Below are 14,465 nucleotides of genomic sequence, written 5' to 3' on the forward strand. Positions count from 1 at the left end.
CTAGAGCGGCCAGAAAGACTGTACACCCAGAGTACCTTAGCCAATGGGGAAAAGGGGAAGGACTTGCGATCGGGAATGTATATAATTATGCCAGAGTGTGTATGTGGGTGTGGCTTCTTATTTGCAATGAAATCCACCAGCCTTTGCAAACGCTTCCAATAAAACTTTACTTCTGATTAACCCAGAGAGTTTTGTGGTGCTTGTTTCACACAAGGGTTTAGATCAGTGTTTCTCAACCTTGGCAGCTTGAAGATGTGTGGACTTCAACTCCCAGAATTCCCCAGCCAGCATGGGGAATGTTGAAGTCCACACATCTTCAAGCTGCCAAGGTTGAGAAACACTGGTTTAGATGGACTTGAATCAAGACTTTGAAGAGAATTTTTCCCATGGGAAACTTTCTATCTTTACATCTGAATAACTGATAAGATTACTTTGAAGGTTGGTCATTAAAGGGCACCAGAAGGAAATGAATGCATCAAACTCTGGTCAAAAATTCAAAAATCACAGTTTGGGATTCATTAAAACATACTATTTAACCAAGGTACCTACACTTTTGCATATACTGTAGCTATATATCCCAAACAAAGTAACAAAGCTATACTAAATCCTTTACAAATTCAATAAGTTGATAAGAAGGTAAACCCTCCTTAAAGTCCAGCTCAGCTCCTGGAAATGTCCATAAGGGCTTTTGGGCAGCAACTTCCTAATTTAGTCCACAACAATTGTATTCCCTGGATGTCCCCATTCAAGTACTAATTAGCCCTGACTATCTTTAGCTTCTGGTGAGGTATTGTTACACCTGCTAATGGAGTAAAATGGTTAAAGTGTTAGACTAGAACATAAAAATTCACAGAGTGACTTGGAGTCAGTCATTCTTAGTCCAAACTACCTCACCAGGGTTGCTATGGCAGGGAAAAATTGGAAAAGGAACTGCTTACTTGCCACTTTGAGCTCCGGGAGGAAAGGGGGGCTATAAATCTAAGTAAATTTACCCTCCCCTGCAAAAAAAAAAAAAAAGTAAAGAACTAAATTAGTACAAGCAGTCCAGATTTCAAAATAACCTTCTGCATAAATGAGACATCGGCAGCAGAAAGTTAGTTCAAAGATAGAAAAAGAAGCAAGACCACTCTCTCTGTGTGTGCTCCTCTGGCCTACATTCCATGCATGTGACGAAGTGGCTGGGAACCCATGAAAGGATCTCAAGCAATAGTAACAGGTTCATTCTTTCCATAAGACATTTGTGCAATTTGAACTAATCAGATTAGGAGTTTTCTCAGTCCAGCAGTGTCTGGGAGAGGCTGGAGGCAGCCTGAATGTTGCTCTACACCTGAGAGAGCTTGACTGGAAGAATGCAATGCCCTGTCCTCCTCTCCTCTCCTCTCCTCTCCCCTTTCACCTTAAGACAATAAATACATTTAGGCCACGTGTTCCCCTTAATTCCTGTTACCTTCTTACTACAGTAAATGAAGAATTCTGGGGACGGTCAAACGCATGCATGCTATTTCGCCTGTTGAACAGATTTAACAAAACTAGTGACCTAAAACGATTTTCCATTCCTTGCAGCCCATACGAGGACCTTTGGGGGAGATGGGTGGCATACAAATTTAATAAATAAATAAATAAATAAATTTCCTGAAAAGACAGAACAATCCTGCTCCCGTGATTTTTTTTTTTTTTCCTCAAAAGAAGCAAGCAAACTCCGGAGGTGCGACTGAGAGGGACTGCCTCCTGACGCCCGCCCGCGGCAGGGCATCCTTACCTGTATTGCCTGACCGTCAGAGCTTCGGAAGGCTGCACGGGAAAGCCAGGTAGGGAGCGGCACAGGTAGCCCTCCAAGGCTCTCTGGTCAAATCGGTGCTGTTCCCGCACTTCAGTCGTATCGGGCTCACTTGCCATTTTCGCGGAGACGAGGTCGCTGTCTGTCTTTGCTCAGTCCCTCAGCTAATATTTTCGCAGGGCAAAGGTTGCGGGAGCTACCGAAGTCTACGCCTGGAGCGTGGTGCTTCCACTTTTGGAGGCGGGGCAGAGAGATCTCAGTATAGCGAATGGCCTACGCAAATTGCGTTCTCCGCTTAGCAGTCAGTCCCGCAGCTAATATTTTCGCAGGGCAAAGGTTGCGAGACTGACTTTTTATTCGATTTCAACATTGCATGTACCGAAAGATCGGGTATTTATAGCTGCGATCCTAAACATATTTACGAGAGTTCACCTGGCACTCTCCAAATGCGATTAGACTGCAGTTCCCATCATCCTTAGTTATATTGTTGGATGAGGGCAGTGGTAGCTCAACACACATGGAGCGTGTTAAGAAAGGCTAGACAGCAGTTCTGTTAAAAACTAAGAGGGAAAGTTATTTTCAAGTAGATTTCTCCAGGACTGCACTTGCTTACCCCTCTAAAAGCTGTCATAAGTTGAAGGCAAGCGTTATCTTCCAGAAACCTTTTGCGGCCGGAACTTTATTTGCCAGCAATGGATTGCGGCGGGGATGGCTTTTGCTGTTACTCCAGGAAGCGTTGGGGATGGAGACGTGTCTCTAGTGGTGGGATTGACTGGGCTGGACTGAGTTGAGCCGCTGGATATCAGCGGAAGCCTAGACGGCTAAGATTGTGTTTCTTTGGGGGGGGGCGTATTTTAGAAGTGCGGGACCCGGTCATGGCCGCCTCTGCGAAGCAGGTGAAAGAGCTGCGGCTCCGCATCCAAGAGCTGGAGGAAGAGCTGGTCCGGGAGAGGGGAGGCAGTCAGGGCCCGCGAGCGCGGATCGCGGAGATGAGCCCCGAGGTGACGGACTCCAATCCATACAGGTGAGCGGTGGCCGAGGAAAGGTCTGGGTAGAGGATGGCGCGCGAAGGGGAGAGGCCGGTGGCGGGGCTGCCTTGGGTTCCCCTGCCAGCCGGGCACGAAGCCTCTTCTGGATGCAAGCCCATTTCGATTCTGCGCTGGAATTTGCGGCGCTGGATTTTTTTTTTTTTTTAATGTCTTCAGAGGAACACCGTCGCCCTTAACCGTAGAATAGGTGATTGCAGGCAAAAGAGTTCAGATTCATTCTTTAGAGTCTTAAAGCATCCGATAATAGGTGATTATTATCCAGGAAGGACTTGGAATCTCCTGTCAGAGATGTTGATGGGCCTTGCGAACAAATGCTCTATGCTTCCCAAGTAAAATAAAGGTTTTACTTGGCATTACTTAATGGAGTTCAGTGTCTCATATAAACATGCACAATCCTGAATGTGGAAAGATGGAAATCATTGTGGTTTGCCTAATAGTAGGTTCATAGTAGAGGTATGATTCGAATATGGTAATGAGCTCAATCTTTTAGCCAGGCCACTGCCAGCAGAGATTCATCTGGAAAAAAAATAATCTTGTGAAATCTTGAGATGTGCAGAGTGGAACTCCCTGTTTGACGTGTCTGTCACTCCATGCTGCTTTACTACTGACCTAGTCAACTATGCCCTTTTTCCCCCCATTGCCAGCATCCTGTCAGGTTTTATTGCTGAATCTTGGCAAGCATGTTTCTTCATGATAAAGATTACATGTAATGGCATAAGGAAATGTGACCAAAATGATTAGCTATTAATTGCTAGATATAATTTCCTTAGCAGCAAGTCAAGAACTTCCCTGGCCTGGGTCAACTATTGAAATTTGTGATAGGGTAATGGCTGTTCCTAGCTTCAGCATAGCAATCAATATTAATAAGGTTCTCTAATCTTTGGTGACCTTTAAAGAGTTTCAACTCTGTTACACTAGTTACTGTATTTTTGAAGCCATTCAATAATGTTTTTATCTGGATAGATTTCAGAGTTTTTATAAAAGAAATAAAAGCCAGCAAAATAGAACAATAAATAGCCCAGGGAGCAAAAAAAGCAGTGTATATGCCAGGGTGAGTCTCTTTGGGTAGGGCATTCCATAAACAGAATGCCACAACTAAGAAGGACAGTAATTTGGAAGCTGTTAAATTATTAATATTGTTATTGTATACACCAGACTAGTATACAAAACAATTTAAAAAATGATGTACAATCAAAATTATGGAAGTGCAACATTTAACTGTACAACAGTTAGAAATCTATCAACATGTTGAATATATTTACATATGCGCACATATACGAACTCACATAATTGTCATCTCTTTCAGAATGTCATAAATGAATTGATACTTCCATGAGGGTAGTAGTTCCAACAGGATAGATCTCCAGATTATGCAGTAAGCCATTAAAACAATTTGCCAAATGGAACAGAGGTTTAAAGTTTGAAATAATTTATGAACTGTGGAATTGTTCATCTCATTTTGAGAAGCTGCTGTGCCTTGTGAATAAATTGAAAAAATCCTTCCTTGACAAACTGTTTTTCTTCTTCCTTCTCCTTTTTTCTCTAGTCGCTTGATGGCACTGAAAAGAATGGGAATTGTGAAAGATTATGAGGTGGGCTAATGTTTTTTGTAGATAATTTGCCACAAATTTTTAATTTCATGGGGCAAAGCACTTAAAAACGTTGGTTTCTTGTTACAGAAAATTCGTTCATTTGCTGTGGCAATAGTGGGTGTTGGTGGAATTGGCAGTGTGACTGCTGAAATGCTGACAAGATGTGGCATTGGTAAGGTAATAGTCATTTCTTCATTTTAATAACACAGCCCTGCATAAGAATATTGGTAGTCTAAGAAGAAATGGATTGGCATTTGTCAGCTGAAAGTATATTCATAATGTGCATTGCAATCCATGAGTGACAGACATATAAATGATGGCCCACGATGGGTGCTGTAATTAATTTCCTTAGCGTGCATTTTATAGAATGTGCGTCTTCTCACATTTACATTTTCAGTTATACTGTGATCCTATTCTACTTCAAAAGAAGTTATTTTTATTGCACAACTTACACCCTACCATATTCAATATATTCAAGGAAGCTCACATGAGAAACAATGAGGTAGGTGGTTTCTGAACAGCAGCTCTGACTTTCTGGGATTAATCTGAACTTGTTTTCTCCTATCCTTCTAGTCTCCAGACACTGGGTCAAGATATCTACTGCACCTCTTGCCCAGGCTGGCCTGGAGACTTAAAAAGTGTATGTCATCAGTTTTTCAGTTGAACTAGAAGCTAGGAAGAAAAGAGACAGATTACCTGCATGAAAATGATGCTTAGGCTAGAACCATCCTCTCTAATTCAAATTAGTTATGTCTTCTTTAAAAAAAGAGCTCATTTGTGATTACACAGAACATTCCAAAACACACAGAGACTGGTATGAATAAATATTTGTTTATTTGTTTCTGAATAGAAGCCATATATGTATTATTGTAATTTTTCTTTTAGCTGCTCCTGTTTGATTATGATAAGGTGGAATTGGCAAATATGAATAGGCTCTTTTTTCAACCCCAACAAGCTGGACTGAGCAAAGTGAAAGCAGCAGAGCACACTTTAAGGTATGTGGTGGGGAAAATGGGTTTACAAGTATTAATAAGGTAAGACATCTTTCCAACTTTTAAAAATATCAATAAAACCATTCTCCAGAAAGATAGAACATTGCTCTATATGTGAGAGTGCTTTAAGAAATGTTCATGTGAATATAATAAATAACAGCTTTTGTTTCTTCTTTAAGGAATATTAATCCTGATGTCTGCTTTGAAGTACATAATTATAACATTACCACTGTGGACAACTTTCAGCACTTTATGGATAGGATCAGGTAAAACTAGTTTTTTAGAACTGTATTTACAGTATATCTAATAGCACTGTTTGACTTGGTTTTATTAATACTGTAGTAATGGTGGATTAGAAGAAGGAAAACCTGTTGATCTTCTACTAAGCTGTGTGGATAACTTTGAAGCTCGCATGGCAATTAACACTGTAAGTATTCAGAACTCTCATTAATGAATCTTAGTTGGTGCTTGCTTACTCTTAGCCAATAGGAATTGAGTGTCTTTTGCTAGAAAATTGTGATTGTGCATAAAGTCCAGAGCACCAAGCATGGATGCTCAGTAGTTCTAGATTGATTTAGTTGGTTGTGTGGACTCCCTGTGCCTGATGTCATGCAGTTGTAAAATCTTGTAAATATTAAATATTAATTTTAACATTAATCTTGTAAGCCATTTCTTAAGCCAGAAATATGGAAGAATTGGAAAAAGTACAGTAAAGGGGAAATAAAATATTCTAGTGGGAGAGGGTGAGCTATCAAGAAAAAATTGAAAAGCACAATAAAAAAAAATTGAGAAAAAGCACAAATAAATGATAGGGGATATGCTGAAGATTGATAAGATTCTGCATATTGTGGAGAAAGCACAGGGAAATAGCTTTTTTCTTCCTTTTGTAATATTAGCTAGAGTCACCTAGGGAAGTAGTAATATAATGAGGCAATCTGCTGCTTCTAAGATCAGAGGTGGCTTGAATTTAACAGTTGCAGGGGGACAATACAGAAGAGTAATCCTCTCAAGTTCTGTTTGTAATACCATAGAAACAGGATGCTTGGCTAAATAGATCTTTGGTCTAATTTAACAGGTCTCTTCTTATGTTCTTATAATTTTTTTTAGCAAATTAAACGTGATGTCATTTTTTTTAAAGGCTTGTAATGAGATTGGACAAAAATGGATGGAATCTGGAGTAAGTGAAAATGCTGTTTCTGGTCATATCCAGCTGATCATACCTGGTGAATCAGCTTGTTTCGCAGTATGTAATTATCTATCCAACTTCTTGTTTTCTGCTGTTGGAGAAATTCAGTTCTTTTAGTTTAATTATCCAATTGATTGCAATGTGTATGGGCTGTGTAAAGGCTGTCCAACCAGCTTTGTGTTGGATCTGAGATCTCAGAGAATAGCGCTGCCCAGTTTGGTCCAGAATTAATGTTCCAACATGTGATCTAGAAAAATGCAACTGTTTTCATTGGGAGTAGCATTGTAATGTTAAACCATGAACAAATCTGTCACCTTCAGAAGTGTGTTTCTTTTCTGTTAACTGAGAAAGTGATCACTGCCCAGTCCTCTTTAAAGTCCTCCCTTCAGAATTTCTGAAAAGTCCCCTAGAAAGGTCTCAACAGAGGCCCAGCTATAATTATATTTTCAGCAGCAGTTCAGGGTGGCATACATAGCATTCCTTCCTCCAACTGTTCCCAGAACAATGCTGAGAACTAGTTTGGAATGAGAGAGGGTGGCTGGCCCAAATTCCCCCAGGGAGCTTCCATGGCTGAAGATAGATTTGGACCTGGACCTAGTATAGCCATTCAAACACCACATCTTACTGCATGCATCCTCCACAAGACCATGCAAGACATACAATCTTCTGTCTCCAGAAAGTGGGAATAGGATGATCCTGTATAAAACAGGAGGGGAATGTGACATACCTCTTCCAAAGCACCAGAGTGACCTTTTTTTTCTATCCCTTTGGCAATAGCAACTATAGTTTTTCCCAAGCCAGACAGCATTTCTTTGCCTGAATCCATCTCATGCTATATTTTTGTTTTTGTCTTCAGACTTTAGCAACTGCCTTTTTAGATCATTTCTACAATTTTTTATAACTTGCAATAATTCTTTATACTCAAATTTTAACTGAGTCTTGCCCAGGCTGGTTCATCGCTGCTTAATCAGTGCTTGAAATACCTTGTTCCCATAATCTCATAACCCATATAAGTCATTCTAATTGGAATGTCTGACAACAAAAGTCACTTGATTGGATGATTGATAATGACCTGATTGTACAGTTCACTCTGATTTGAGAATAGAGCTATCAGAGAGTCAAATCTTCTTCCTCCCCTCTCCCGAGGTAGTGTTTTACAGAGTCATTAAAAGTTTCTGTCCCAGTGCTAGCATGGCTATTGCAACACTACCATTCATAGTGGGCAGGAACTTAAGAGCAATGGATAAGTACCCAAGTTTTCTGAAGATACTAATTTGATAGTCTGGGTTACAACAGTCTGTTCTGCTTTAGCTATGTGACAGTGTGCTCTGAATAACTCCAAACCTCCTTAGGCTTCAGAATTTATCAAGATTTGGGGCTTAGCCCCAGATTAATGATTTTAAAATCTTTATCCTGTACTGTATGCCTGTACTTACATTCATTTTTTCTGTATCTTTTTCTCTTTGCTAGTGTGCTCCTCCACTTGTTGTAGCTGCAAACATTGATGAGAAAACACTGAAACGAGAGGGAGTTTGTGCAGCCAGCCTCCCCACCACTATGGGAGTGGTTGCTGGGCTTCTTGTGCAAAATGTCTTGAAGTAAGTGGCTAAATCCTTAAGATGTCTTAATTTTAAAAGCCTGATGAGAAATTAATTTTTTTCCAAAGGATCTTCTGGAATAGTCTTCTGAATTTGAATATTGGCTCCTAATTTTGACCCAAGCTTTTAAATCCTCCTTACATTTTCTCCAGATATTTATTAAACTTTGGAATGGTGAGCTTTTACCTTGGCTACAATGCACTGCAGGATTTCTTTCCCACCATGACAATGAAGCCAAATCCACAGTGTAGTGACCGAAATTGCAGAAGGCAGCAAGAACAGTATAAGGTAAAATTAAGCCTCCAAACTTAGAACACTTATTTCTCTGGAGAGATATATAATTCAGTTAGCATCTGCTAGAAAAAAATGAAATCTTGCAGTGTTTTCTCCCACATCTTAGTAGTGTTTCTCAACCTTGGTTGCTTTAAGCTGTGTGGACTTCAACTCCCAGAATTCCCCAGCCAGCTGGGGAAAACACTGTATTAGAAGTTAATTACAGGTAGTCCTCATCATCCGTTATCTGTGGTTTTGCATACCCACTGTTGGTAAATACAGACCAGACCTTGTTGTTCTCAGTAAAGTGTTCCACGTATCTTCAGTTTGGAGGTTGTGATTCTCTTTGAAGATTTTTGGAGTGATGTGTATAATTCCATCCATGGGCAAAATGGCAAATGCATACAGTCAGGTCCAGAAATATTGGGACATCAACACAATTCTAACATCTTTGGCTCTATACACCACCACAATGGATTTGGAATGAAACAAACACAATGTGCTTTAACTGCAAACTGTCAGCTTTAATTTGAGGGTATGTACATCCAACTCAGGTGAACGGTGTAGGAATTACAACAGTTTGCATATGTGCCTCCCACTTGTTAAGGGACCAAAAGTAATGGGACAGAATAATAATCATAAATCAAACTTTCCCTTTTTAATACTTGGTTGCAAATCCGTTGCAGTCAATCACAGCCTGAAGCCTGGAACGCATAGACATCACCAGAAGCTGGGTTTCATCCCTGGTGATGCTCTGCCAGGCCTCTACTGCAACTGTCTTCAGTTCCTGCTTGTTCTTGGGGCATTTTCCCTTCAGTTTTGTCTTCAGCAAGTGAAATGCATGCTCAATGGGATTCAGGTCAGGTGATTGACTTGGCCATTGCATAACATTCCACTTCTGTCCCTTCAAAAACTCTTTGGTTGCTTTTGCAGTATGCTTTGGGTCATTGTCCATCTGAACTGTGAAGCGCCATCCAATGAGTTCTGCAGCATTTGGCTGAATGTGAGCAGATAATATTGCCCGAAACACTGCAGAATTCATCCTGCTGCTTTTGTCAGCAGTCACATCATCAATAAATACAAGAGAACCAGTTCCACTGGCAGCCATACATGCCCACGCCATGACACTACCACCACGCTTCACTGATGAGGTGGTATGCTTAGGATCATGAGCAGTTCCTTTCCTTCTCCATACTCTTCTCTTCCCATCACTCTGGTACAAGTTGATCTTGGTCTCATCTGTCCATAGGATGTTGTTCCAGAACTGTGAAGGCTTTTTTAGATGTCATTTGGCAACCTCTAATCTGGCCTTCCTGTTTTTGAGGCTCACCAATGGTTTACATCTTGTGGTGAACCCTCTGTATTCACTCTGGTGAAGTCTTCTTTTGATTGTTGACTTTGACACACATACACCTACCTCCTGGAGGGTGTTCTTGATCTGGCCAACTGTTGTGAAGGGTGTTTTCTTCACCAGGGAAAGGATTCTTCGGTCATCCACCACAGTTGTTTTCCGTTGTCTCCCGGGTCTTTTGGTGTTGCTGAGCTCACCGGTGCATTCCTTCTTTTTGAGAATGTTCCAAACAGTTGTTTTGGCCACACCTAATGTTCTTGCTACCTCTCTGATGGGTTTGTTTTGTTTCTTCAGCCTAATGATGGCTTGCTTCACTGATAGTGACAGCTCTTTGGATCTCATCTTGAGAGTTGACAGCAACAGATTCCAAATGCAAATAGCACACTTGAAATGAACTCTGGGCCTTTTATCTGCACATTGTAATTGGGGTACTGAGGGAATATCACATGCCTGGCCATGGAACAGCTGAGAAGCCAATTGTCCCATTACTTTTGGTCCCTTAACAAGTGGGGGGCACATATGCAAACTGTTGTAATTCCTACACCGTTCACCTGAGTTGGATGTACATACCCTCAAATTAAAGCTGACAGTCTGCAGTTAAGGCACATTGTGTTTGTTTCATTCCAAATCCATTGTGGTGGTGTATAGAGCCAAAGATGTTAGAATTGTGTCGATGTCCCAATATTTCTGGACCTGACTGTATATTTTTTTCAAGGTTTTGTTATTCTCAGGTTCGTTGTCCAGAGTTGTTAGGCTTAAACAGCATCCCCACAAATAATGAGGGCCACCTTTATTTAACTTTGCTTTTATTTAATTAGAATGTTTTTGTTGCTGGTTATAATGTCTTTGTACCTCCAGAAAAAGGAAGCAGCAAATCCAAAAGAAGAACTAATAGATCAGGAAGAAGAGATAGTTCATGAGGACAATGATTGGGGTGAGCAGTGAATTAAAAAAAAAAAAAAACTCATGAAAACAATGCAAGTTTCTTTATTTCAGTGTTTAAAACTAATCCCCTTTGTGATGGCTATCACTTTATTTCTTTGCCCCTGAAGATCTCCAGCCAATTCTAAAAAGGAAATCAAGAGAGCTACTACTACAATTTGAGGATCTCACAACTTCCTAGAGCAGACTGGGAACATGGGAAATTTCTAGGGAAGAAAGCTGATCTGATCAACCAGTGGAAAGGGTCAAATTGATCTGTTGGTGTTTTCAGAGGACACTGCTGAATACTAATCATTTGAATGCAATCCATTTTATCTGGCAGAGAAGATGGAAGATTAAGAGAAGCCCCATTAGAAAAATGCAGACCCACTCTTTCCCTTGTTGACCTTGAAATGCCCACCATAAGATAGGGTAACTATATTCCATGAAGCTTTATGAGGGTGCAAGTTAAAGTATCCTGACCTTTCCCTAGGGCATCACTGAGCCCTTAAAGGACACCAGTTTACTTTTTTCCACAAGAGAGAATGCAGAAGATGAAAGGACATACTGTTAATAAGAAGAAAACTTAAAGGCCATAATGTGGACATACTGGTGTTATTTAGCCCAGCATAAATAGTACATTCAGTAGAACTTTCTAAATATTACTTATTTCCATTTAGGTTCTCTGGACAGGGAAGAGTAAAATGAAACAATCTAAATTAGTCAAGAAACCTAATACTTGGTTTTTTAAAGCTTTCTAAGATTATCATGCATTTTGTTAAATTACACTACTTTGTCTTTATATGTTTTTTGGGGGGGGTATTTAGGTATAGAGTTAGTTTCGGAGGTTTCAGAAGAAGAACTGAAAGCTGCTTCTGGTCCAGTTCCTGATCTTCCAGAAGGAATCATGTTGGCATACACAATACCAAACAAGGTAATAGAAATGCTTGGTGTTCAAATCCTTAAAATGTGTTTTTAGGATCTAATCCAGTATGTTTTATTTGGAATGTCTTTAACTGGCTTTTGCTAAACTTTGTTAAAGCTGTTGCTTTCTAAGCTTGCTTTACTTCCCCATGAGTGTATCATTAAGTTGTCCATTACTATGGAAACAGTAGCAGGAGCACAAGCATTGATTTGTACTAACACTGCTGCCAGATTTAGTTATCTCTACCTTCTGGAACAAATGCTCTGCTTCAGTGTGTTCAGTTGAATCTAGCAGTGAAAACCAGTGAATAGTATATTTCACAATCTTTTACTTAAAAACCAATTATCATTAACAATGTGTTCTGCATAAAGTCTACATGATCTGCATAATACAATATACATCCATTATACTTGCTTAGCAACCTGAACTCTTTGAGATTCTTTGGGTGAAAGAGAGATTGGATGTGAAGGTGTTATTTTTCCTTTCTATCATTAACAGGAAGAGAATGCTACAGCTGGAGAAATTGTTGAGGAATCTGAAGAAAGTCTAGAAGAACTTATGGCTAAAATGAAGAATATATAGAACAAAGAAGGTTTCAAGAATGTGTTAATTTCAATGCTTTATAGCTATTTAATGGTTTCTGGCTAAATTTGGCCTTTTGTGAGTAATATTTGTTTATCACTCTGTTTTGGTATGAACATCATTGAATTCCCATAAGTTAATACATTATTAGAAGCTATGAGGGTCCAAATTTCCAGCAGGAATTAAAGCAATCTGATAATACGAGAATGATAGTGGTATTTCTAATCAAATCAAGTATGAAGGTATTTCCTGAATGGTAAAAGTTTGTTTGTTAGATATAGGACAAGTAAAATAATAATTTGACAGAAGTTCTAGTGTCCCTTATAATGTTTAGAAAAATTAAAAACTGCAGTAGTTGTAGCTGTATTTAATTTTTGAAATACCACTGTGCTAACTCACCCATAATGCTAAATCATGAATTAAGTGTAGAGTTCCTTCTCCAGATGTTTTGGAGTTTGAGTCTTATGCATCTTGGACAGTAATTATGACAGTTGGACGCCAAAATGAGCCAAGTTGTTCAAGACTGGTTTTGTATTACATGCACAAATTTTTACAAGTCTCAGCAAAATTTAAGTAGGAAGATTCCTCTTTTGCTGTTTTGCAACCAGCAGGAGCAATAAACCATGATCCAAATTTAATTTTCTTTATTTGCTGTCATATACAAATCAGAACACATGATTTAAAGGAAACTCAATTATATTAAACAATCCAGGTGGACAATCCATAGTCTGAAGTTTATTCACTTGGGAATTTGACTTGATTTTTAAAACATAGTGTTTGGATTTTACATAACTTGTAAAGAAAACAAAACCGAAGTATTTCTTTCACCGACATACAGGAAAGGAGAAGAATTTGTGTTTAATACTTTTCATGGGCTGATAATGCCATAGTATGCTTAAAATCATGATTTAGCATTATGCGCTAATCTAAACTCACTTGGTTTGTAACTCATCATACATGTCGTTGTTTCCATTATATTTTGGCTCACAATTCATTTCTGTATATTTGATAGAATTTTATATTTTGCATCCAAAATTAAAAGATACGTCTGCATAACTGGTCATGTTATATAACAGATGAAACAATGGATATAAAACAAGAGTATTAGCGTTGTAGTTGAGCAAATACTTACAATTGTTGGGATGAGATGAGACTTACACAAACACACTGGCCATATAGTGAAAGGAAGCTTCTTGATTGTTCAAATCACTGTATCTATGATTAAACTTAATGGGAAAATAATTCACACTGTCAAAAATCCTATCTGAACCACATCAAGAATGAAATATAAACCCAAAGGCTAGACTTCACAACCCTTAGAGTCAGTTTTAAGCTCATGGAGGAAATAGACTGGAGCCTTTGGTAGAACAAAGAACCTAATTTAGTTTCAGTGATGTTATTTACCTGTAGATCATCAGAGATGTGTATCAAATGTTGATGCTGATAACTGATAATATACTTAGGATCTGTTGAATACTGCATATAGATGAAAATAGGTTTACAAGATCTAGCCAAAAAGTGTGAATGAGTATTAGGTGGCAGCAAAGAGATGCATATACAGGTAGTCCTCAACTTATAACCATTTGTTTAGCGACCATTTGCAGCTATGATAGCACTGAACAAATGGTGGCTACGATCAGTCCTCAGAGTTCCAGCCATCCCAGCACCAACGCGATCATGTAATCGCGATCTGGGCACTTGGCAACCGGCTCGGGCTTACGATTGATTGCAGCGCCCCACGATCATGTGATCACCATTTCTGACCTTCTGTGCTGGCTTCCCCAGAAAGTCAGTGGGGAAACCAGCAGAGAAGGTCACAAGTTGCTGGGGTAAGTCTCCCCCACTCGTACACCCTCCCTCAGCCCCTCTGTGCTTGCACTGCACTGGCCACTCATACATACCCTGAGTCTTGCCGTGCCTCCCCTGACATTCATGCACACACCCCCAACCCTTGCCGCACCTCCCTAGCACCCTCATACACACCCCTCACACTTTCCCCAAGCCTTGCTGCACTTCTCGCACCCTTGCGCATACCCCAAACCTTGCCACACCTCCCTCGCACTTCCTGAGCCTCACACCTCCCTTGCACCCTCACGCACCCTCCCTGAGCCTCACCATGTCTCCCTTGCACCCTTGTACACCCTCCCCAAGGCTTGCTGCACCGCCCTTGCGCACCCTCAAGCTTGCCACGCCTCCCTTGCACCCTTACACACCCGCCC

At 40.0% G+C, this 14,465-nt stretch overlaps 2 protein-coding genes across 4 annotated transcripts in view; one reads left to right on the top strand and one right to left on the bottom strand.

The window, feature by feature from the left end:
• ACAD11 (acyl-CoA dehydrogenase family member 11) overlaps nt 1-2,356 on the bottom strand; it is a 36,102-nt gene extending 33,746 nt beyond the window's left edge. Inside the window, exon 1 of the mRNA XM_007421733.4 lies at nt 1,760-2,356. Coding sequence (XP_007421795.1) covers nt 1,760-1,896 — 137 coding nt within the window. The 5' untranslated portion in view covers nt 1,897-2,356. The remainder of the gene's footprint in view (nt 1-1,759) is intronic.
• Nucleotides 2,357-2,512: 156 nt separating this feature from the next.
• UBA5 (ubiquitin like modifier activating enzyme 5) lies at nt 2,513-13,302 on the top strand. Of its 3 annotated transcripts, XM_088150903.1 has the most exons (13): nt 2,664-2,801; nt 4,133-4,201; nt 4,373-4,418; nt 4,506-4,595; nt 5,304-5,413; nt 5,590-5,676; nt 5,753-5,837; nt 6,549-6,653; nt 8,067-8,194; nt 8,347-8,482; nt 10,677-10,752; nt 11,567-11,673; nt 12,163-13,302. In XM_088150903.1, exons 2-13 carry the CDS (start codon nt 4,197-4,199, stop codon nt 12,244-12,246), a joined length of 1,059 nt encoding a protein of 352 aa, XP_088007029.1. In that variant the 5' UTR covers nt 2,664-2,801; nt 4,133-4,196; the 3' UTR covers nt 12,247-13,302. The 3 variants fall into 3 exon arrangements, with proteins under 3 accessions (XP_007421796.1, XP_088007029.1, XP_025029700.1); XM_007421734.4 differs by lacking the exon at nt 4,133-4,201 and having other exon boundaries at nt 2,513-2,801; XM_025173932.2 differs by lacking the exons at nt 2,664-2,801; nt 4,133-4,201 and having other exon boundaries at nt 4,371-4,418; nt 4,506-4,590.
• Nucleotides 13,303-14,465: the final 1,163 nt, after the last annotated feature.

Source organism: Python bivittatus, unplaced genomic scaffold, assembly GCF_059951505.1.
Source record: "Python bivittatus isolate LINGU-HERP-01145 unplaced genomic scaffold, Pbiv_v1 ctg000610_np1212, whole genome shotgun sequence".
Classification (NCBI taxonomy): domain Eukaryota; kingdom Metazoa; phylum Chordata; class Lepidosauria; order Squamata; family Pythonidae; genus Python; species Python bivittatus.

Excerpts from the sequence above, each read along its gene's own strand:
- UBA5 (XM_007421734.4), top strand. The coding sequence starts at position 2,653 with ATGGCCGCCTCTGCGAAGCAGGTGAAAGAGCTGCGGCTCCGCATCCAA. Across the intron at positions 4,419-4,505 it reads GAATTGTGAAAGATTATGAG|AAAATTCGTTCATTTGCTGT; the intron begins GTGGGCTAATGT and ends TTCTTGTTACAG. Across the intron at positions 5,677-5,752 it reads CACTTTATGGATAGGATCAG|TAATGGTGGATTAGAAGAAG; the intron begins GTAAAACTAGTT and ends TTAATACTGTAG.